This window comes from Mustelus asterias, chromosome 20 (genome assembly GCF_964213995.1).
Source record: "Mustelus asterias chromosome 20, sMusAst1.hap1.1, whole genome shotgun sequence".
NCBI lineage: Eukaryota > Metazoa > Chordata > Chondrichthyes > Carcharhiniformes > Triakidae > Mustelus > Mustelus asterias.
In genome coordinates, this window is record NC_135820.1 from 81644115 (window position 1) to 81668922 (window position 24808).

Sequence of the window (24808 nt, forward strand, 5' to 3'; positions counted from 1 at the left end):
GGCTACCTCACTGAATGTTTTTAAGGCAGAGGCAGATAGATCTTTGAACAGTAAAGGAATTAAGTGTTGTGGTGAGCGGGCAGGTAAGTGGAGCCAAGTCCACGGTAGCACAGTGGTTAGCACTACTGCTTCACAGCTCCAGGGACCTGGGTTCGATTGCTTCACAGCTCCAGGGACCTGGGTTCGATTCCTGGCTTGGGTCACTGTCTGTGTGGAGTTTGCACATTCTCCTCGTGTCTGCGTGGGTTTCCTCCGGGTGCTCCGGTTTCCTCCCACAGTCCAAAGATGTGCGGGTTAGGTTGATTGGCCGTGCTAAAATTGCCCCTTAGAGTCCTGAGATGCGTAAATTAGAGGGATTAGTGGATAAATATGTAGGGATATGGGGGTAGGGCCTGGGTGGGATTGTGGTCGGTGCAGACTCGATGGGCTGAATGGCCTCTTTCTGTGCTGTAGGGTTTCTATGATTTCCACGAAAAGATCAGTCATAATCTTATTGAATGGTGGAGCAGGCTCGAGGGGCCAGATGGCCTACTCCTGCTCCTATTTCTTATGTTCTTATGATTTCAGAATGCTGCAGTATAAAGTGTCCTGGTACATGAATCACAAAGTTAGCAAGCAGCTGCAGCAAGTGATTCAGAAGGTAAGTGATATTAGGGGAGGCACGGTTAGCACTGCAATCTTACAGCGCTAGGGACACGGGTTCAATTCCTAGCTTGGGTGACCACCTATGTGGAGTTTGTACATTCTCCCTGTGTCTGCCTGGGTTTCCCCCAGGTGCTCTGGTTTCCTCTCATAGTCCAAAACTGTGCAGGTTAGGTTGATTGGCCATGCTAAATTGCTCCTTAGTGTCAGGGGGACTAGCAGGGGTTACGGGGATAGGGGGATCCCTGGGTGGGATTGTGGTCGGTGCAGACTCGATGGGCCGAATGGCCTCTTTCTGAACTGTAGGGATTCTATGATTTTCATTGTAAGGAAAATGGAATATAAACAGTCGGGAGGTTTTGCTACAGTTGGACAGGACATTGGCGAGACCAGATCTGGAGGACTGTGTACAATTTTGGTCTCCTTACTTAAGAAAGGATATAGTGGCATTAGAAGCAGTTCAGAGAAGGTTCACTCGACTCATTCCTGGCACAAAAGGAGTTTTTCTTATGAGGAAAGATTGAGCAGGCTGGGCCTTCCCTATTCTGGAAGATTTGACGAACCTGACTGCTGAACCCCAGAAACTGCCCCCTGCCAGTGAACAGGTCAGTGAGTTTTCACAGCTTTGAATGAGGGAGTTTTAACTTTTTTCACAATCTCTCTCCATCTCCAGCATCGTTAAGGCAAACTCCCTACTCTAGGTGGTCAGTGGTCACTGTGGGTTTTGCTCTGCAACTGCAAGAGGCATCACACTTGGAGATCTCCTCTCTCTCTCCCCACTTCCGGCCCCCCACCCCCCCCTACCCCGTCCACAGCAGGTTAGACGAGTGAGAGGTGATCTTACTGAAACATCTAAGAAGCTGAGAGGATTTGACAGGTTGGATGATGAGAGTGTGTTTCTCCTTGTGGGAAAGACTAGAACGAGGTTAAAAGTAGGGGGCTTCCCATTAAAGACAGAGATGAGGAGAAATATTATCGCCCACAGAATCATTTGAGGAATTCTTTTGCTCAAGATTCCAGCAGAGGCTGAGTCATTGAATATTTTTAAGGCTGAATTAGATTGATTCTTGTTTGACAAGCAGGTCAAAGGTTGGGGAAGGGGGTAGAGTTGAGACCACAACCAGTTCAGCCCTGATCTTATCGAATAGCGAATCAGGCTGTAGGGGGCGAATGGCTTAGTCCTGCTGCTAATATTTATGGTCACTTGGAAATCTCCTCCCCTCCTGAGGCTGGAGGCAGGGGGTGTGGGTCATGGAATCAATTACAAATATCTAAACTGAGATTGACAGATTTGTGCTGGGAAAAATGATTAAAGATTATGGAACCTTGGGGTTAATGGGATCAAAGGATATGGGGGGGAAGGCAGGATCAGGATATTGAATATGATCAGCCATGATCAAAATGAATGGCGGAGCAGGCTCGAAGGGCCAAATGGCCTCCTCCTGCTTCTAGTTTCTGTGTTTCTATGAACCAAGGCAGGCAAGTGGAGTTACAATACAGATCAGCGGAGGGGAGGCAATGGCCTAGTGGTATTATCGCTCGACTATTAATCCAGAAACTCAGCTAATGTTCTGGGGACCTGGGTTCGAATCCCACCACAGCAGATGGTGGAATTTGAATTCAATTTTAAAAATCTGGAATTAAGAATCTACCAATGACCCATGAAACCATTGTCGATTGTCGGAAAAACCCATCTGGTTCACTAATGTCCTTTAGGGAAGGAAATCTGATGTCCTTACCAGGTTTGGCCTACATGTGACTTCAGAGCCACAGCAATGTGGTAGACTCTCGACTGCCCTTGGGGAACTGGGGATGGGCAATAAATGCTGGCCAGCCAGTGACGCCCATGTCCCACAAAGGTATAAAAATAGCTAGGATCCAAATCATTCCCTAATCTCTTCAATGCCAAGGGGGCAAGAATAAATACGCACAAACCGCCATTCACCACTGGTGAGCTCAGTCGAGACATGGGGTCTTCTCCCCCACCCCCTGGTGTCTCACTTACCAGCACAGGTCTCAGGAGGGTGACAAATGTACAGAACCGACTGCGTTCCTCGATTAGCGCTCGGACCACAGCCTGCTTCTCAGTCTCCTCCAGCAGGACATACTTGTCATTGACGTCCTGTAAAGCTGTGTCCAACTGTAGCCTCACATCTCCCTTCCCTGTAACACAGCAGAAGAAACTGTCAGCACCATATTCTCCTGGGGCCCGCACAGTCTCTAACCGTGTGAAACAGCAGCGGCACCCCGGCCCACTCTGCCCAACACTGCCTCCACTCCCTCACCCACAGCCAGCACTCTCATCTCTAAATTAGCAGATCGTGGGTTCGAGCCCCAATCTGGTCCTTTTGATCCAAAATTCTGGAACTCCCAACCTAACAGTTCTGGTCACCATATTGTAAAAAGGATATGGAGACAATGGTAAAGGAGCAAAAAATCAAATCACCAGGATGGTACCAGACTGAGAGATTATAACAATAAATAAAAACTAGTCTGGTGCTCTTTCCTCTAGAAAAGAGAAGATTGAGGGGTGACCTAACAAGACTCTTTAAAAAAGGGTCTGACAGGATAAATGGAGAGAAATTTCCACTTGGGGGGAGATCAGAATTAAAGGCCGTATACATTGGATAGTTGCTGATGGATCTAGTATGGAATCCAGGAACATTGGGGCAGAGAAGGTCATTCAGCCCATTGAGCCTGTTCCACCATTCAATGAGATCATGGCTGATCTGCTCACAGTACTCCAAATGGGGTCTAACCTTGGTTTTGTATAGCTGCAGTACAACTTCTGCATTCTTATATTAATTCAGCAGAAACTTCTTTACACGGGGAGCGGGGACAATGTGGGACTCGCTCCCATGGGGAGCGGGGACAATGTGGGACTCGCTCCCACGGGGAGCGGGGACAATGTGGGATTCGCTCCCACGGGGAGCGGGGACAATGTGGGACTCGCTCCCACGGGGAGCGGGGACAATGTGGGACTCGCTCCCACGGGGAGCGGGGACAATGTGGGACTCGCTCCCACGGGGAGCGGGGACAATGTGGGACTCGCTCCCACGGGGAGTGGGGAGAATGTGGGACTCGCTCCCACAGGGAGTGGTTGGGGTGAATAGTTTGGAGACATTTAAGGCGAAGCTGGGTAAACACATGAGGGGGAAAAAAATCGAAGTATATGCTGATAACGTGAGATAAAGAGGGGATGGGAGGAGGTTCATGTGGAACAGATATACCAGCATGGAGCAGGTGGGCTGAGTGGCCTGTGTCTGTGCTGTAACAACACTGAGGCTATCTTCACGACATCACCTGAAGGAAGTGACTCTCAAAGGAAAACTAGGGATGGACAATAAATGCCGGCCTTGCCAATGACACTCACACCCCAAGAATTAATATAAAAATACTCAAGGCCGACACTATCGAACCAATATTGAGCTGCCAATCTCGGAATAAAATATTTAACTATGGCTCCACCTGCCAGGGCAACTGGGGATCACAGAATCATAGAATCTCTACAGTGCAGAAGGAGGCCATTCGGCCCATCGAGTTTGCACCGACCACAATCCCACCCAGGCCCTATTCCCGTAACACCACACATTTACCCTAAGCCCCCTGACACCAGGGTCAATTTAGCATGGCCAATCAACCTTACCCACACATCATTGCACTGTGTGGGATGGGAAAGATCCCATGACCATTTGTAAAGAGGAGCAGGGATTTCTCCTGATATCCTGGCCACCGTTTCCTCTCAATCACATAAAAATAAACAGAAGAATAGATGAACTGATCCAGTTAAATAATATTTGTGAAACATTATTGTAAAAGGGCACAGTGAGAAAGTATTGATTATGTGAAGATAAGATGTCACTCTGACACAGTGAGGATTCAGCCAGCACTGATGGGCCAGGAGACTATCCTGCAGCCTGGAGAGAGGCTGAAAGCACTAGCTGCTTCAGCTCCCACAGTTTGATCCACGGCTGTTGCAGAATTAGGAGGGATGGGAGGCTGCGGCCAGGGTTTCCATGCTGCCCACTCCCAGTGACTCTGTCTGGAAAGCACAAGGATGGGGTATGATCCTCCCACAGTCGACCAGCCCCTCACTGTTGATGGAACAATGACTATACCTAGCCCTCCACTGATGAAAGAGTAATTAAATTCACAAGGGATTCTGTTTCAATTCCATTTGATAATTCAGATTAAATATTGGCAATGTGAGCTATTTGCATTTGCGACAGTAACAAACTACAGGACAAGGGCAGATGAAGGAAGTCTGATTTCCCGGGAACCCAGATTCCTGTGATCTCGGATGGTGGGAATTTGAATAGGGCAGCAGCTTCCGTTTTGGGTGAAGGAGCTGGTATTAGTTCCAAACATCAGTCTCACTTTGTGCTGCACAACATGGCTCAGGTCAGTGGGTGGCAGTGGAGAGCCACAAGTCTCAGCCACAGAAATAATGGTGTGGAGATGCCGCTGTTGGACTGGGGTAAGCACAGTAAGAAGTCTCACAAGACCAGGTTAAAGTCCAACAGGTTTATTTGGCAGCACAAGCTTTCGGAGTCTCAGGCTCCTTCATCAGGTGAGTGAGGACTTGCATTCCAACCATTATCTTGTAAATTGAGTTTGTGTCTTTATATGCCCTGTTTGTGAACAGAATTCCCACTCACCTGATGAGGAGTTTGAGACTCCGAAAGCTAGTGCTGCCAAATAAACCTGTTGGACTTTAACCTGGTGTTGTGAGACTTCTTACCACAGAAATCAAAGAGTTCCAATTTTAATCATTCGTGGAACATGGGCGTCGGTGGCTGACCAGCATTTACTGCCCATCCCTGGTTGCCCGAGGGCAACTGGCAGTCAACCACATTGCTGTGGCTCTGGAGTCACATGTGGGCCAGAGTTAAAGTTTATTTATTAGTCACAAGTAGGCTTAACACTGCAATGAGGTTACTGTGAAAATCCCCTAGTCGCCTCTGACAGTGTGGCGCTCCCTCAGTGCCGCACTGTCAGAGGGTCAGTACTGAGGGAGTGCCGCACTGTCAGAGGGTCAGTGCTGAGGGAGTGCCGCACTGTCAGAGGGTCAGTACTGAGGGAGTGCCGCACTGTCAGAGGGTCAGTACTGAGGGAGTGCAGCACTGTCAGAGGCGACTAGGAGATTTTCACAGTAACCTCATTGCAGGGATGAATTTTAACATATCAGCTGAGTTGTGAGGTGTTAAATTTTTAAAAATCTGAACCCACTGTCCAACTTGACAGGACTCGGGTAGACAGCCAATCAGCTCACACAAGACAGGGTGACAAATTAAACATGTTATTGAGTCTGGCAGGCTGTGTGTGTGTGAAGCAGTGAGACTGTGCAATAGTAACGTTTACTGAGGAAAAGGAGAAGGTTGGACTGGGATTTGAGAGAAAGACATGGGTAATAGTTTGTGATTAATTATGAATTCTTCACCATGGTTACAATGTGCTGCTTAGTGCCACCTTCTGTGGATGCAGGGTAGACCTTCTCAGTTACAAACAGCAGTTTATTCATGCGCTCACTATGAATGCAACACACTCAACAAAGAAAAATGCAGTGTCTGAGATAAGGTTTCATTGTTCTCAGACAGAGGATATGAGGCAATGCGACACACCGTCAACCTGGTTATAATTAAGCTGCGACTTTCAGACAGGCCTTCACCTCAATCTTTCCTTCCTCTGACGTTTCTGGTGCTCATCCCTCCTGGGAACACACTGACCCGCAGACAGTGCAGTTTCCAGCGATATAGAGTCATAGAGGTTTATAGCCTGGAAACAGGCCCTTCGGCCCAACTTGTCCATGCCGCCCCTTTTTTAAAAACCCCGAAGCTAGTCCCAATTGCCGTATTTGGCCCATATCCCTCTATACCCATCTTACCTATGTAACTGTCTAAGTGCTTTTTAAAAGACAAAATTGTACCTGCCTCTACTACTATCTCTGGCAGCTTGTTCCAGACACCACCCTCTGTGTGAAAAGATTGCCCCTCTGGACCGTTTTGTATCTCTCCCCTCTCACCTTAAGCCTATGCCCTCTAATTTTAGACTCCCCTGCCTTTGGGAAAAAATATTGACTATCTAGCTGATCTATGCCCCTTATTACTTTATAGACCTCTATAAGATCACTCCTCAGCCTTCTATGCTCCAGAGAAAAAAGTTCCAATCTATCCAGCCTTTCCTTATAACGCAAACCATCAAGTCCCGGTAGCATCCTAGTAAATCTTTTCTGCACTCTTTCTAGCTTAATAATATCCTTTCTAGAATAGGGTGACCAGAACTGTACACAGTTTCCAAGTGTGGCCGTACCAATGTCTTGTACAACTTCAACAAGATGTCCCAACCCCTGTGTTCAATGTTCTGACCAATGAAACCAAGCATGCCGAATGCCTTCTTCACCACTCTGTCCACCTGTGACTCCACTTTCAAGGAGCTATGAACATGTAGCCCTAGATCGCTTTGTTCTGTAATTCTCCCCAATGCCCTACCATTAACTGAGTAAGCCCTGCCCTGGTTCAATCTTCCAAAATGCCTCACTGCATTTGTCTAAATTAAATTCCATCTGCCATTCGTCAGCCCACTGGCCCAATTGATCAAGATCCCGTTGCAATCCAAGATAACTTTCTTCACTATCCACTATGCCACCATCTTGGTGTCATCTGCGAACTTACTAACCATGCCTCCTATATTCTCATCCAAATCGTTAATATAAATGACAAATAACAGTGGACCCATCACTGATCCCTGAGGCACACCGCTGGTCACAGGCCTCCAGTTTGAAAAACAACCCTCTGTCATCAAGCCAATTTTGTATCCATTTAGATACCTCACCCTGGATCCCGTGGGATTTAATCTTATGCAACAACCTACCATGCGGTACCTTGTCAAAGGCTTTGCTAAAGTCCATGTAGACAACATCAACTGAACTGCCCTCATCTATCTTCTTGGTTACCCCTTCAAAAAACTCAATCAAATTTGAGAGACATGATTTTCCACTCACAGAGCCATGCTGACTGTCCCTAATCAGTCCTTGCATCTCTAAATGCCTGTAGATCTTGTCTCTCAAAATACCTTCCAACAACTTACCAACCACAGATGTGAGGCTCACCGGTCTATAGTTCCCAGGCTTTTCCCTGCAACCCTTTTTAAACAAAGGCACAACATTTGCCACCCTCCAATCTTCAGGACCCCACCTGTGACTATCGATGGGACCTGCAATTTCCTCCCAAGCCTTCCACAGTGTCCTGGGATACACTTCATCAGGTCCCGGGGATTTATCTACCTTGATGCACTTTAAGACTTCAAGCACCTCCTTCTCTGTAATATGTACACTCCTCAAGACATCACTATTTATTTCCCCAAGTTCCCTAACATCCATGCTTTTCTCAACAGTAAATACTGATGAGAAATATTCATTTAGGATCTCACCCATTTCTTGTGGATCCGCACATAGATGACCTTGTTGATCCTTAAGAGGCCCTACTCTCTCCCTTGTTACTCTTTTGCCCTTTATATATTTGTAGAAGCTCTTTGGATTCTCCTTTGCCTTATCTGCCAAAACAATCTCGTGTCCCCTTTTTGCCCTCCTGATATCTGATCGAGGTTCTCAGAAACACTGTTCCCTTCAGAATAAAACACCATTGTGGATTGCAGCTCCATATCCCTCCCTCTCTCACTCCATCCAGGGCAGGTACCGGAATCACCCTCTCAGAACAAAGAGCAAAGAACAGTACAGCACAGGAACAGGCCCTTCAGCCCTCCAAGCCTGCGCCAATCATGATGCCTGCCCAAACTAAAACCGTATGCACTTACGGAGTCCGTATCCTTCCATTCCCATCCTATTCATGTTTTCGTCTAGTTGCCCCTTAAATGCCGCTATGGTTCCAGCTCCCACCACCTCCCCGGGCAGCGCCTTCCAGACATTCACCACCCTCTAAAAAGTTTGCCTTGCACACCTCCTCTAAACTTTTCGCCATGCATCTTAAACCTATGTCCCCTCGTACTTTACTTTTCTACCCTAAGAAAGAGCATTTCGCAGGCGAGATATTAAACCAAGGCCCCAAATGCCCTCTCAAATGTAAGTAAAAGATTCCACAGTGACTACTTTAAAGAAGCCTCCGGTGTCCTGGCCAATATTTATCGTTCAGTCTACACTTGAAACATCTGGTCAGCAACACATTGCTGTTCATAGAACATAGAACATAGAACATTACAGCGCAGAACAGGCCCTTCGGCCCACGATGTTGCACCGACCAGTTAAAAAAAAAAACTGTGACCCTCCAACCTAAACCAATTTCTTTTCGTCCATGAACCTATCTACGGATCTCTTAAACGCCCCCAAACTAGGCGCATTTACTACTGATGCTGGCAGGGCATTCCAATCCCTCACCACCCTCTGGGTAAAGAACCTACCCCTGACATCGGTTCTATAACTACCCCCCCTCAATTTAAAGCCATGCCCCCTCGTGCTGGATTTCTCCATCAGAGGAAAAAGGCTATCACTATCCACCCTATCTAAACCTCTAATCATCTTATATGTTTCAATAAGATCCCCTCTTAGCCGCCGCCTTTCCAGCGAAAACAATCCCAAATCCCTCAGCCTCTCCTCATAGGATCTCCCCTCCATACCAGGCAACATCCTGGTAAACCTCCTCTGCACCCTCTCCAAAGCCTCCACATCCTTCCTGTAATGTGGGGAGCAGAACTGCACACAGTACTCCAAGTGCGGCCGCACCAGAGTTGTGTACAGTTGCAACATAACGCTACGACTCCTAAATTCAATCCCCCTACCAATAAACGCCAAGACACCATATGCCTTCTTAACAACCTTATCTACTTGATTCCCAACTTTCAGGGATCTATGCACACATACACCTAGATCCCTCTGCTCCTCCACACTATTCAAAGTCCTCTCGTTAGCCCTATACTCAACACATCTGTTATTCCTACCAAAGTGAATTACCTCACACTTCTCCGCATTAAACTCCATCCGCCACCTCTCGGCCCAACTTTGCAACCTGTCTAAGTCTTCCTGCAAACTACGACACCCTTCCTCACTGTCTACCACACCACCGACTTTGGTGTCATCAGCAAATTTGCTAATCCACCCAACTATACCCTCATCCAGATCATTAATAAATATTACAAACAGCAGTGGCCCCAAAACAGATCCCTGAGGTACACCACTTGTAACCGCACTCCATGATGAATATTTACTATCAACCACCACCCTCTGTTTCCTATCCGCTAGCCAATTCCTGATCCAATTTCCTAGATCACCCCCAATCCCATACATCTGCATTTTCTGCAGAAGCCTACCATGGTGAACCTTATCAAACGCCTTACTAAAATCCATATATACCACGTCCACTGCCTTGCCCCCATCCACCTCCTTGGTCACTTTCTCAAAAAACTCAATAAGGTTAGTAAGGCACGACCTACCTGCCACAAAACCATGCTGACTATCACCTATCAATTCATTACTCTCCAAATAACTATAAATCCTATCCCTTATAATTTTTTCCAACATCTTGCCGACAACAGAAGTGAGACTCACCGGTCTATAATTCCCGGGGAAGTCTCTGTTCCCCTTCTTAAACAATGGGACAACATTCGCTAACCTCCAATCTTCTGGTACTATACCAGAGGCCAACGACGACCTGAAGATCAGAGCCAGAGGCTCTGCAATCACTTCTCTTGCCTCCCAGAGAATCCTTGGATAAATCCCATCCGGACCAGGGGATTTATCTATTTTCAGACCCTCCAGAATATCCTGCACATCCTCCTTATCAACTGTAATACTGTCTATTCTACTCCCTTGCAACCCAGTGTCCTCCTCAGCTATATTCATGTCCCCTTGCGTGAACACCGAAGAGAAATATTGGTTCAATGCTTCACCAATCTCCTCCGGTTCCACACATAACTTCCCTCTGCCATCTATAACTGGCCCTAAACTTGCCCTAACCAACCTTCTGTTCTTGACATACCTATAGAACGCCTTAGGATTCTCTTTAACCCTATCCGCCAAAGTCTTCTCATGTCCCCTTTTAGCCCTTCTAAGCTCGCTCTTCAACTCCCTCTTAGCCAATCTAAAGCTTTCTAGTGCACTACCCGAGTGCTCACGTCTCATCCGAACATAAGCCTCCTTTTTCTTTTTAACCAACAAAGAAACTTTTTTGGTGCACCATGGTTCCCTAGCCCTACCAATTCCTCCTTGCCTGACAGGGACATACCTATCACAGACTCGCAGTAGCTGCTCCTTGAAAAAACTCCACATGTCGGACGTTCCCAGTCCCTGTAATCTCCTAGTCCAACCTATGTTTCCTAATTCTCTCCTAATAGCCTCATAATTACCCTTCCCCCAGCTAAAACCACTGGCCCGAGGTTCATGCCTATCCCTTTCCATCACTAAGGTGAACGTAACCGAATTGTGGTCACTATCACCAAAATGCACACCAACTTCCAAGTCTAGCACCTGGTCTGGCTCATTTCCCAGCACCAGATCCAATATAGCCTCACCTCTAGTTGGCCTGTGAGCTTGCTGTGCACCACTTGACTGTTACCTTTCCGACAGCCACAACTAATCAAGAACTCCACTGGCTGAAACGCACTTGGGGATGTCCCGAGGTAGTGAAAGGTCTTATACAAATGCAAGTCATGGCAGTGGGGTGGCCAGGTGTTGAAACCTCCAAGAGAATGTCCAACTAGAATTGGAAACAGCCTCATTCAAGCTGAGCAGACAGCCTTTACGACACTCAGAAACTTCGATAAGCATTGAGGAAATATTGCACAGGTTACCAGATCCATTAAAAACAGACTCACATTCCAATCTCTCCTGCATGCCTTAAAATACATCTCACACACAGCCAGCCTCTGAATAATATGTAAATGAATAAGCAACAAAACCCACCAACAATAATCAAAAAACTAGTTTTTCTCTTATAGGTTGCAGGATAAATATCAGCAAATACAGGAGGCAGAGTCCCCCTGCTCACCTTCACCTTGTAACTACAAGGTTGTTTAAACCCAGAATGCAGTAAGAGTTTTAACAACACCAGGTTAAAGTCCAACAAGTTTATTTGGTAACAAATACCATAAGCTTTCGGAGCGCTGCTCCTTCGTCAGATGGAGTGGCACATTTCCACTCCATCTGACGAAGGAGCAGCGCTCTGAAAGCTAATGGTATTTGCTACCAAATAAACCTGTTGGACTTTAACCCAACAGTGCAGCACTTCCTCAGCACTGACCCTCTGACAGTGCGTTGCCTCAGTACAAGAGACTATCTCTGGATGAGGAGTTTGCGTCCTTGCTGGAATTCTGGTTGTCACCCTTGGATTTGAGTGATTCAAGCAGAACCAAACTGAGGCGTGGATTTACCCGTGCTCAAAGAATTGATAAGAAGCAGGTGAAATTCAACTCATTACCAAGGTTAAATTACTTAAGAAAGCAGATTGTTGTGGTGTCAGGAACAGGAGAGGTTCCAGGGACTGGAATAGTTGGGAATACTGCGGATTTTACTGCGGATAGTTGGGAACCTGTCTCGGGGGCAGGGAATTCATATGGTGTTCATGGAAGTGGAAATGACTAGGGTTGGGAAGCATTTTCCGATCAGGGCCATTGTGATCTCCTGGACTCGTTTCGATCGCCTCAGGGGGTCGGAGAGGAATTTCCCAGATTTTTTTTTTTCCCCATATTGGCCCTGGGGTTTTTCACTCTGGGTTTTCGCCTCTCCCTGGGGATCACATGGTCTGGAATGGGGGGGTGGGGGTGAGTTAATAGGTTGTAATGAACAAAGCATCGTAGCTGTGAGGGACAGCTCGGTGGATAGGATATTGGTATGTAGATAGGCTGGAAAATTGGGCGGGGATCCTGGATTCAGGATTCAATCCTGGACCGGGGAGCGGCGCGGGCTTGGAGGGCCGAAGGGCCTGTTCCTGTGCTGTATTGTTCTTTGTTCTTCTTTGTTCTTTGACTGCCCCTCTGATTAAATCCCTGGTTAAACCAATAGCAGTAACTGTTTAATCATTCACATGCTTAATGGGCAAGAATTTGGGGCAATATTGATATGTGGATTATGGAAAGTGACTCAATCTCACAGTTCAATCAGATTTGGGGTTTGTTTTGTTTTGCTTTTATTTCAGCAGAAGCATGTGAGGAATCACAGGGTATGCCTCCTGGCTGGGCAGCCTGGTAAACAGGCCTCACGTGGCTGAGTGCTGACTCAGTAGCTTTCTAACAAGGAGCTGAGCTTTCCCTCTGAATATTCTGGGCCCTTTGTGCAGGCTGGGAGTACCGGCGACACTGCTAACAAGCCTGCAGCAGCCTAATCTGTTCCCATAACAACCACATTCCACCACAGACATCCAGCAGTTTCCGTGCACACATCACAGTCGCAGCAACATGTTTCTCTCCTGTTTTTGATGGTCCCGGTTTCCAGTAATTGATTCCTCTCTGTCCCACAGGGCCCAGGGCTGGTTCTCACAACGTCAGCCCCTGATTATCACAACCTCACAAGCCAGGAGCTGCCTTCACGGTTACTCCGAAATAACAACTGGCTAACAGGCCATTTGGCCCCCCCCCCCCCCCCCCCATTGTATTCACACTCCATACAGGCATGTGACCGCTCTGTTCCCCTTCTCTAACCCACTCTAGAACATGATCGCTGCATCAACCAGGAAGGTAAACAAAAGGACTCTCAGTCTTTCATAGGATATTCACCAAGAACAACTCTCCAGGCACCTCTCCCAGTTTCAGAGAACAATTCTTGTGGGTTTTGTCTCCAATGCTCTTCTGGAATGTTCTTCATTGTGCGGCTCACACTGATGAAGGTCTTTTCAGTGCCCCTCGTACTCCCTCAGTACCGACCCTCTGACAGTGCGGCACTCCCTCAGTACTGACCCTCGGACAGTACTGACCCTCGGACAGTACTGACCCTCGGACAGTACAGTACCAAGTCAGTGCTGCACTCAAGTGGCAGCTTGGATTTTATGCTCAGATTTCTTGAGTGGGAATAAATGGAGCTGATGGAGGGTGTTATGTACACACATGTTGAAAGGTTCTGCATCCCCATCCAGCCATTGAAGAGTTAATTCTACCTGGCAGTGAGGTTTCTGATCAGCTGTATATGAACCAACGAGTCCGGTTCCACCAGTCAAGTGAGAAATTCTTTCCGACTCAACCATAAGTGGGGATCTAGTTACACCGGCCTTTCTGCCCAACTCTCTCCATTGCGCTTTGTAAATATTTGCTTCGTTAATGTGTGACCTTTTCAGATCTCAATGACTTTGCTGAAGAAAGCAGATAAATGCAGAATATTCACAGCCTTTCATCTCTACCTCAAAGAACACACCTCAAAGCATAAACCGTTCCACTTCCTCCCAGGTTTGGGACAAACTAATCAATGAGGAATTTCCAAAATGCTCCAATTCTGGTCCATTTCTCCTACCAGTGGAACTCTGTGACTGAGATATCAAGGAGAGACTTTGGAATGAAATCTACATGGCAGTAAATGCTTCAACACACTCAGGGGTTATCATCTTATCTCCGAGTCAGCTGGTTGTGGATTCCAGCCCCCTAGTCCAGGCTGACACACCCAGTGCCGGACTGAAGGAGTGCCATGCTGTCCGAGGTGCCATCTGTTGGCTGAATCATTACACTCCGGGCCGGGCCTGCCTCCTCAGCTGGGTCTCACGGCACTACTCGAAAAGCCGCTGAGTTTTCACAACCTCCTTTTAAATTATTCAGTAATTTACTGCATTGCTGCAAGTACCAACTTGCTGTTAGACTTCAAAATACGTCACTGGTTGTGAAACCCCTCCTTCCCTCCCCCAGCCCCGCTGTACCACCAAACAGATTTCAAAAATGTCAATTAAATATTGGCTTTTACCACCAGGGATACTATGACGATTCAGCGATACAGAGCATTAGTCAGACCCATCTGGAGTAACTGCGTTCATTTCTGGGTACTGTACGTCAGCAGAGAGAGATTGGCCTTGAAGGGGTTTCAGTACAGATTCAGAATCATACCAAGGCGAAGCAGTTAAATGACAAGGACAGGTTGCATAGGTTTGCTGAAGAAAGCAGATAAATGCAGAATAGTCACAGCCTTTCATCTCTACCTCAAAGAACACACTCCCTGCAGTCGAGAAGACTGAGGGCCGACCTGACCAAGATGATTAAAGGGAAGATGGGGTTGATAGAGAGAAACTATTTCCTTACTTGGGAGGAGACACAGAACAGAAGACCAGAAACTTCAAATTCAAACACCGTTTGGGGTGACGCCAGAAAGCACGACTTCAGACCAAGAACAGTGGAAATCTAGAACTCTCTCCCCAAAAAGCTGTGGATGCAGGGGGTGAATGGATAGATTTGTGTTGGGAAAAAGGTAATGCTGAACTTGGAGCAAAAGTACGGGTCAGCAACGAGACAGATTTACTATGGAGGAGCGAGGAGGGTGGGGGAAGGGGGGAGGGAGAGGGGCGAGGAGGGTGGGGGAAGGGGGGAGGGAGAGGCGCGAGGGTGGGTGGGGGGAGGGGCGAGGAGGGTGGGGGGAGGGGCGAGGAGGGTGGGGGGGGGCGAGGAGGGTGGGGGGAGGGGCGAGGAGGGTGGGGGGAGGGGCGAGGAGGGTGGGGGGAGGGCGAGGAAGGTGGGGGAGGGCGAGGAAGGTGGGGGAGGGTGGGGGAGGGCGAGGGGCGAGGAGGGCAAGGGTAGGTGAGGGGCGGGGAGGGTGAGGAGGGTGGGGGAGGGAGAGGAGGGCAGGGGAGGGCGAGGGGTAGGTGAGGGGCGAGGAGGGTGGGGGAGGGCGAGGGGCGAGGAGGGCAGGGGTAGGTGAGGGGCAAGGAGGGCAGGGGTGGGTGAGGGGAGGGAGGGGGCGAGGAGGGCAGGGGGAGGGTGAAGAGGGAGGGGCAGAGGTTGCCCACCCCCTAGTTGCCCGAGGGCAGTTGAGAGTCAACCATATCGCTATTGCTCTGGAGTCACAAGTAGGCGCGGCCAATAAGGAGGGCAGGTTTCCTTCCCCAAAGGACATCAGTGAACCAGATGGGTTTTTCGGACAAGTGTGGACCAATTAACATTAAATTTAAGATAGATGACCAGCAATGGTGAAGGTGTAGAGCGATTCCTTTGTTTTTCCAGCTACAATCCCACACTTCTGAGTGTCTGGAAACAATTGTTTTGGAAATCATTGCAAATTTATGTTTGGACATCCAAAATTGTTGTCGGCAGAGCTTCGGTAATGCCGTAAATAAAAGGAGGAAAATATTCACGTCTCCAAACAAGACTGAACAACGCAAGCCCCTGTGCATTTTCCAGCTCATGTTCCAATCATTGCTTGAATTTATGAAGCAGCGCTGTAGCTGTGCAGCAACTGCACATTCTTTGACTTGGTTCAAAACGTGCATCCCTTTTTTTTGGTTTCCACGCACAGGTGGAATGTGCTGCAATCGCGCTTGGAGCGTCCAAATGGAAAACATTTAATGGGCAAAAGTATTTCTGACACCAGGTGGTCCACTCGTGCAGATGCAGTTTTGGCTTTGAAAATGGAACTTTGCTGATATAAAGGAAACCTTATTTGACATAGCCGCATCAAATTCAAAAAACCACGTGGGAAAGCTAAAGCAAAACCCTTAGCAGCGAAGTTTGAGATTGCTGTTTTTACTCTTTGTGGAATCGTTTAGTTCATAGGATTACTGCCATCACCAAATCGCTGCAAAATGTTGATAAACTTTTTTGCACACGGCACAATTGTTAGCCTCAGTTAAACTTTTGCCATGGAAGTTCAAAATGACTATAACTCGGTAGAAACAGGGCATTAACTTACAGGTCTCTCTGAGGATAAGTGTACAGGATTATTTTTCGATGAAACTAGAGACCATGAAATCACTTTTAAAAAAAAGAGATCATTGTTGAGATTGTCAATGTTAATAATGGTGTAATTGCAGAGAAGTGAATCTCTGGGAAAAAAAAACTTGATTTATTTTGCATGCTTTTCCACAGAAGATTGGATGAAATGCTACAGTCACTCAAGTAAAAAAGGAAGTCAATTCTTCTGGAAGGGCATCGACACCGGTACGGTGGCGCAGTGGTTAGCACTGCTGCCTTACAGCGCCAGGGACCAGGTTCAAATCTGGCCACGGGTGACTGTGTGGAGTTTGCATGTTCTCCCCGTGATTGCATGGGTTTCCTCCGGGTGCTCCAGTTTCCTCCCACAGTCCAAAGATATAAAGATATTGTACAGATGGTTTGCAGGCAACCTTTCCAAATATGGAAACCATTCTGAAAATATTTCTAACAATACCGGTCATAAATGCCTCTGGAGAACATTTTTTCAGTATCAAAAGGAGTTTAAAATTATTTGCGAAGTACAATGAGTCAGGAACATTTGGCAAGTTCAGCAATATTGACAATTCAAATGGTGCCTTTAGATGATTTTACCTACAATGATGTAATTGATGATTTTGCAAAGAGAATGTGCAGAAAGAAAGCTATCTAAATTGTTAAGCCAACAAGGGATGAAGCAAGAAAATCTTAAAAACTGGATTGGCCTGGAGTCTCGAGGAGTTGAAAATCAATTTCAAGGACACTGTAATATATAATCCTGGAGAAATATCACTGCGACAAAGAAACAGCTTTTGTGATTTTTCTTTGAACATTTCTCTTTAGCAGACAGAAAAATACTGAAAATGGAACAAAAGGCTGATTGGCTGCTAGTCAAATCTCCAACTGGGTAATGAAACATCTTGCTTTCCAATGGGTGTAGGAAGGCAGTAAGTCAAAAGGATGGATGTGTTTGTTAACTAATGGTTGGAGTCGGGGGGAAAAACGATGTGATGACAAGTCTAGGAATACATTTAATCACAGTTGTCCTTAATCCTGCTGGCCAATGCTTTTTCATGACTCCTTTTAGCTCTTCTTACTCCTTGCTTAAGTTTCTTTCTACTTTCCTTGTATTCCACACTTGCTCCGTATGTTCCCAGCCTCCTAGCTTTGACAAATGCTTCCCTTTTCTCTTTGACTAGGGTCACAATATCTCTCATTATCCAAGGTTCCCAAAACTTGCCATACTTATCCTTCATCCTTACAGGAATGTGCCGGTCCTGAATCCCTATCAACTTACACTTGAAAGCCTCCCACATGCCAGATGTTGATTTGCCCTCAAACATCTGCCCCCAATCTACATTCTTCAGTTCCTGCCTAATATTGTTGTAGAATCATAGAAATCATAGAAACTCTACAGTGCAGAAAGAGGCCATTTGGCCCATCGAGTCTGCACTGACCACAATCCCACCCAGGCCCTACCCCCATATCCCTACATCTTTACCCACTAATCCCTCTAACCTATGCATCTCAGGACTCGAGGGGGCAATTTTTAGCATGGCCAATCAACCTAACCTGCACATCTTTGGACTGTGGGAGGAAACCGGAGCACCCGGAGGAAACCCACGCAGACACGAGGAGAATGTGCAAACTCCACACAGACAGTGACCCAAGCCAGGAATCGAACCCAGGTCCCTGGAGCTGTGAAGCAGCAGTGCTAACGACTGTGCTACCATGCCTTCCCCCAATTTAGCACCTTAACTTGAGGACTACACTTATCTTTATCCATCAGTACCTTAAAGCTTACTGAATTGTGGTCACTGTTCCCGAACTGCTCCCCTACTGAAACATCGACCACCTCATTCCCTAATACCAGGTCCAGTACGGCCCCTTCCCTAGTTGGACTATTTACATACTGTTTCAGGAAGCCCTCTTGGATGCCCCTTACAAACTCTGCCCCATCCACACCCCTAGCACTAAGCGAGTCCCAGTCAATATAGGGGAAATTTAAATCTCCTATCACAACAACCCTGTTACTTTTACACCTTGCCAAAATCTGCCTACACATCTGTTCCTCAATCTCCCGCTGGCAGTTGGGTGGCCTATAGTAAACCCCCAACATTGTGGCCACACCTTTCCTATTCCTGAGCTCTACCCATATTGCCTCGCTGTATGAGCCCTCCGAGGTGTCCTCCCGGAGTACAGCTGTGATATTCTCCTTAACCAGTAGTGCAACTCCCCCACCCCTTTTACATCCCTCTCTATCCTGCCTGAAACATCTATATCCTGAAATGTTAAGCTGCCAATCCTGTCCTTCCCTTAACCAAGTCTCTGAAATGGCAACTACATCATAGTTTCTAGTACTAATCCAAGCTCTAAGTTCATCTGCCTTACCTCGCATTGAAACAAATGCACTTCAGTTAGAACCATAGAACCATAGAAAATTACAGCTCAGAAACAGGCCTTTTGGCCCTTCTTGTCTGTGCCGAACCATTTTATGCCTAGTCCCACTGACCTGCACTTGGACCATATCCCTCCACACCCCTCTCATCCATGAACCCGTCCAAGTTTTTCTTAAATGTTAAAAGTGACCCCGCATTTACCACTTTATCCGGCAGCTCATTCCACACTCCCACCACTCTCTGCGTGAAGAAGCCCCCCCTAATATTCCCTTTAAACTTTTCTCCTTTCACCCTTAACCCATGCCCTCTGGTTTTTTTCTCCCCTAGCCTCAGCGGAAAAAGCCTGCTTGCATTCACTCTATCTATACCCATCCAAATCTTATACACCTCTATCAAATCTCCCCTCAATCTTCTACGCTCCAGGGAATAAAGTCCCAACCTATTCAATCTCTCTCTGTAACTCAGCTTCTCAAGTCCCGGCAACATCCTTGTGAACCTTCTCTGTACTCTTTCAATCTTATTTACATCCTTCCTGTAACTAGGTGACCAAAACTGTACACAATACTCCAAATTCGGCCTCACCAATGCCTTATATAACCTTACCATAACATTCCAACTTTTATACTTGATACTCCGATTTATAAAGGCCAATGTACCCTCTCTGTTCACCAGACCCTCTCTGATTTGCAACCCCACCCTGCCTGCTGTTTCTCTGAGTCTTACTGGCCCGACTCTCTGGTTCCCCTTCAGCTAATTCACCTTTGCTTTGGGTCCCACCCCCCTGCCAAACTAGTTTAAATCCTCCCGTGTGACACTCGCAAACCTCCTGACCAGAATATTTGTGCCCCTCCAGTTTAGATGCAACCCGTTCTCTTGTACAGGTCCCATCTGCCCCGGAAGAGACCCCAATGGTCCAGATATCTGAAACCCTCCCTCCTACACCAGCTGTTTAGCCACGTGTTGAGGAGGTCCCAGAGGATTGGAGAATAGCCAATGTTGTTCCTTTGTTTAAGAAGGGTTGCAAGAATAATCCAGGTAATTACAGGCCGGTGAGCCTTACATCAGTGGTGGGGAAATTATTGGAGAGAATTCTTTGAGACAGGATTTATTCCCACTTGGAAATAAGTGGACATATTTGTGAGAGGCAACATGGTTTTGTGAAGGGGAGGTCGTGTCTCATGAACTTGATTGAGTTTTTCGAGGAAGTGATGAAGATGATTAATGAGGGTAGGGCAGTGGATGTCGTCTACATGGACTTCAGTAAGGCCTTTGACAAGGTCCCTCATGGCAGACTGGTGCAGAAGGTGAAGTCGCATGGGATCAGAGGTGAGCTGGCAAGGTGGATACAAAACTGGCTCGGTCAAAGAAGATAGAGGGTGGCAGTGGAAGGATGCGTTTCTGAATGGAGGGCTGTGACAAGTGGTGTTCCTCAGGGATCAGTGCTGGGACCTTACATATATATATAAATATAAAAATGATTTGGAGGAAAATGTAACTGGATTGATTAGTAAGTTTGCGGATGACACAAAGGTTGGTGGATTTGCGGATAGCGATGAGGACCATCAGAGGATACAGCAGGATATAGATCAGTTGGAGACTTGGGCGGAGAGATGGCAGATGGAGTTTAATCCGGACAAATGTGAGGTAATGCATTTTGGAAGGTCTAATACAGATAGGAAATATACAGTAAATGGCAGAACCCTTAGGAGTATTGATAGGCAAAGGGATCTGGGTGTACAGGTACACAGGTCACTGAAACTGGCAATGCAGGTGGAGAAGGTAGTCAAGAAGGCATACGGCATGCTTGCCTTCATCGGCCGGGGTATTGAGTTTAAAAATTGGCAAGTCATGTTGAAGCTTTATAGAACCTTAGTTAGGCCATACTTGGAATATAGTGTTCAATTCTGGTCGCCACACTACCAGAAGGATGTGGAGGCTTTGGAGAGGGTACAGAAAAGATTTACCAGGATGTTGCCTGGTATGGAGGGCATTAGCTATGAGGAGAGGTTGGAGAAACTTGGTTTGTTCTCACTGGAGCGACGGAGGTTGAGGGGAGACCTGATAGAAGTCTACAAGATTATAAGTGGCATGGACAGAGTGGATAGTCAGAACCTTTATCCCAGGGTGGAAGAGTCAATTACTAGGGGGCATAGGTTTAAAGTGCGAGGGGCAAGTTTTAAAAGAGATGTACGAGGCAGGTTTTTTTACACAGAGAGTGGTGGGTGCCTGGAACTCGTTGCCGGGGGAGATGGTGGAAGCGGATACGGTAGTGACTTTTAAGGGGCGTCTTGATAAGTACATGAATGAGATGGGAATAGAGGGATATGGTCCCCGGAAGGGTAGGGGGTTTTAGTTAAGTCGGGCAGCATGGTTGGTGCAGGCTTGGAGGGCCGAAGGGCCTGTTCCTGTGCTGTAATTTTCTTTGTTCTTTGTTTTAACTACCTTCCCATTGCAAAATCAACCTCGTGTCCTCTGCTTGAACAGAGGGGAGTACGATAGGATGAGGGCAGAATTGGCTAATGTAGGCTGGGCGAGCAGACTGGTAGGTAGGACAGCTGAGGAACAGTGGAGGATTTTTAAGGAGATTTTTTTTAAGTACTCAGCAAAAATATATTCCGGTGATAAAGAAGGACTGTAAGAAAAGGGATAACCAGACGTGGATAACCATAGAAAATTACAGCTCAGAAACAGGCCTTTTGGCCCTTCTTGTCTGTGCCGAACCATTTTATGCCTAGTCCCACTGACCTGCACTTGGACCATATCCCTCCACACCCCTCATCCATGAACCCGTCCAAGTTTTTCTTAAATGTTAAAAGTGACCCCGCATTTACCACTTTGTCTGGCAGCTCATTCCACACTCCCACCACCCTCTGCGTGAAGAAGCCTCCCCTAATATTCCCTTTAAACTTTTTTCCTTTCACCCTTAACCCATGCCCTCTGGTTTTTTTCTCCCCTAGCCTCAGCGGAAAAAGCCTGCTTGCATTCACTCTATCTATACCCATCAAAATCTTGTACACCTCTATCAAATCTCCCCTCAATCTTCTACGCTCCAGGGAATAAAGTCCCAACCTATTCAATCTCTCTCTGTAACTCAGCTTCTCAAGTCCCGGCAACATCCTTGTGAACCTTCTCTGCACTCTTTCAATCTTATTTACATCCTTCCTGTAACTAGGTGACCAAAACTGTACACAATACTCCAAATTCGGCCTCACCAATGCCTTATATAACCTTACCATAACACTCCAACGAAGGAAATAAAGGAGAACATTAAAATAAAATCAGATGCGTACAGAGTGGCCAAAAATAGTGGAAAATTAGTGGATTGGGAAAGCTTTAAAAAACAACAAAGAACGACTAAGAAAGCGATTAAGAAAGGAAAGATAGATTATGAAACTAAACTAGCTCAAAATATAAAAAATTATAGTAAAAGTTTTTACAAATATATAAAAAGGAATAGAGTGGCTAGAGTGAATGTTGGACCCTTGGAGGACGAGAGGAGAGATTTAATAGTGGAAAACGAGGAAATGGCTGAGACTTTAAATAAGTTCTTTGTGTCGGTCTTCACGGTGGAAGACACAAATAGTTTACCGAATATTAGAGATCGAGAGTTGGTGGGAGGGGAGGTCCTTAATACAATTACTGTTACTAAGGAGGTGGTGCTTCGTAGACTAATGGGACTGAAGGTGGACAAGTCCCCGGGCCCGGATGGAATGCATCCCAGGGTACTGAAAGAAATGGCTGAGGTAATAGCAGATGCGTTAGTAGTTATTTATCAAAATTCGCTGGACTCTGGGGTAGTGCCGGCTGACTGGAAAACAGCTACTGTTACGCCACTGTTTAAAAAAGGAAGTAGACAAAAGGCGGGTAACTACAGGCCGGTTAGCTTAACGTCCGTAGTTGGGAAGATGCTGGAGTCCATCATTAAAGAGGAAATAGCAGAGCACCTGGATAAGAATGGTTCGATCGAGCAGACGCAGCATGGATTCATGAAGGGAAAGTCGTGTTTGACGAATTTACTGGATGTTTATGAAGATGTCACTAGTGCGGTTGACAGAGGGAAACCGGTGGATGTGGTGTTTTTAGATTTCCAGAAGGCATTCGATAAGGTGCCTCACAAAAGGTTGCTGCAGAAGATTGGGGTACACAGAGTTGGGGGTAAGGTGTTGGCGTGGATTGGGGATTGGCTATCTAACAGGAAGCAGAGAGTTGGAATAAATGGGTGCTTTTCTGGTTGGCAGTTGGTGACCAGTGGCGTGCCGCACCACAGGGATTGGTGCTGGGGCCTCAACTGTTTACCATTTACATAGATGATCTGGAAGAGGGGACTGAGTGTAGGGTATCAAAGTTTGCTGATGACACAAAGATGAGTGGGAAAGCGAATTGCGTGGAGGATGCGGAAAGTCTGCAGAGAGATTTGGATAGAGTGGGCGAGGATCTGGCAGATGGAATATAACGTTGGCAAATGTGAGGTTATCCACTTTGGAAGAAATAATAGTAAATTGGAATATTATTTAAATAGAGAAAAATTACATCATGCTAATGTGCAGAGGGACCTGGGGGTCCTTGTGTATGAATCGCAAAAACTCAGTCTGCAGGTGCAGCAGGTGATCAAGAAAGCGAATAGAATGTTGGCCTTTATCACGAAGGGGATAGAATATAAAAGCAGGGAGGTCATGCTGCAACTGTACAAGGCACTGGTGAGGCCGCAACTGGAGTAGTGTGTGCAGTTTTGGTCCCCTTATTTGCGAAAGGATATATTGGCCTTGGAGGGAGTGCAAAGAAGGTTCACCAGGTTGATACCGGAGATGAGGGGTGTAGCTTATGAGGAGAGATTGAACAGATTGGGTCTGTACTCGTTGGAGTTTAGAAGGATGAGGGGTGATCTTATAGAGACATATAAGATAATGAAGGGGCTGGATAGGGTAGAAGTTGAAAGATTCTTTCCACTTAGAAGGGAAACCAGAACTAGAGGGCTCAGCCTCAAAATAAGTGGGGGCCGGTTCAGAACAGAGTTGAGGGGGAACTTCTTCTCTCAGAGGGTAGTGAATCTCTGGAATTCTCTGCCCATTGAAGTGGTGGAGGCTACCTCGTTGAATATGTTTAAATCACGGGTAGAAGGATTTCTGATCGATAAGGGAATTAAGGGATATGGGATTCGCTTCAGATCAGCCATGATCTTGTTGAATGGCGGGGCAGGCTCGAGGGGCTAGATGGCCTACTCCTGCTCCTATTTCTTATGTTCTTATGTAGTGAAGCCTCACCACACCGTCTCCAAGGGAAATATATTCTACAGGTAAGGAGACCAAAACGGTACATAATCTTCCAGCTTTGGTCTCAACAACATCTTGGTTAGTTTCCTCACTTAAGGAGAAGGAGAATGGTGTCCGTCACTTCATGTTGTAACATATTGGAAACATCAAACAGTCCATATCAAATGTGAAACTCGGACATTCCAAAGCGAGAGAGGGCTGACGTCATTTCACTTGAACAGTGTTCACACAGAGGAAATAAATTATCCTGAAATAGTCACGTCAAGGTAATTTACTATCAGCAAATAGTGTACAAAATCATTTTGTGTACAGCAAGATCACACAAAGAATAATGGGTACAGCGATCAGCTAATTGGTGTTGGGACGCTGGTATGGGAGGATAAGTCGGGCTGTAATCTAAACCTGCATGGTTTGAAATTCTGCTGTGGACCTTAAACCAACAACCTTCCAACTCGAGGATGAATGCATTAACAAAGATAAGCTGATATTTGTTGACAATAGACAAGTCCCAGCTCCCTGTATGGCCATGGTCTAATGTGAAGGAGCACTTCCATGTCCATGAAATTACAAGAAGTTCCAGGCTTTTCCCATTGAAAATATTAATTAATCCCGGAGCTCAGTGATCCAGAAAGGGAATAAGATCACCAGGGGAACTGTTTGAAATTGCTAATCCCTGCTGAA

The 24808-nt window shown here is 46.6% G+C and overlaps 2 protein-coding genes across 2 annotated transcripts in view; one reads left to right on the plus strand and one right to left on the minus strand.

The window, feature by feature from the left end:
• LOC144508694 (CMP-N-acetylneuraminate-beta-galactosamide-alpha-2,3-sialyltransferase 2-like) overlaps window positions 1-24808 on the plus strand; it is a 556023-nt gene that overhangs the window by 82778 nt on the left and 448437 nt on the right. The window lies entirely within an intron of this gene.
• mtss1 (MTSS I-BAR domain containing 1) overlaps window positions 1-24808 on the minus strand; it is a 138957-nt gene that overhangs the window by 39457 nt on the left and 74692 nt on the right. The window contains exon 7 of the mRNA XM_078236090.1: window positions 2648-2805. Coding sequence (XP_078092216.1) covers window positions 2648-2805 — 158 coding nt within the window. The remainder of the gene's footprint in view (window positions 1-2647; window positions 2806-24808) is intronic.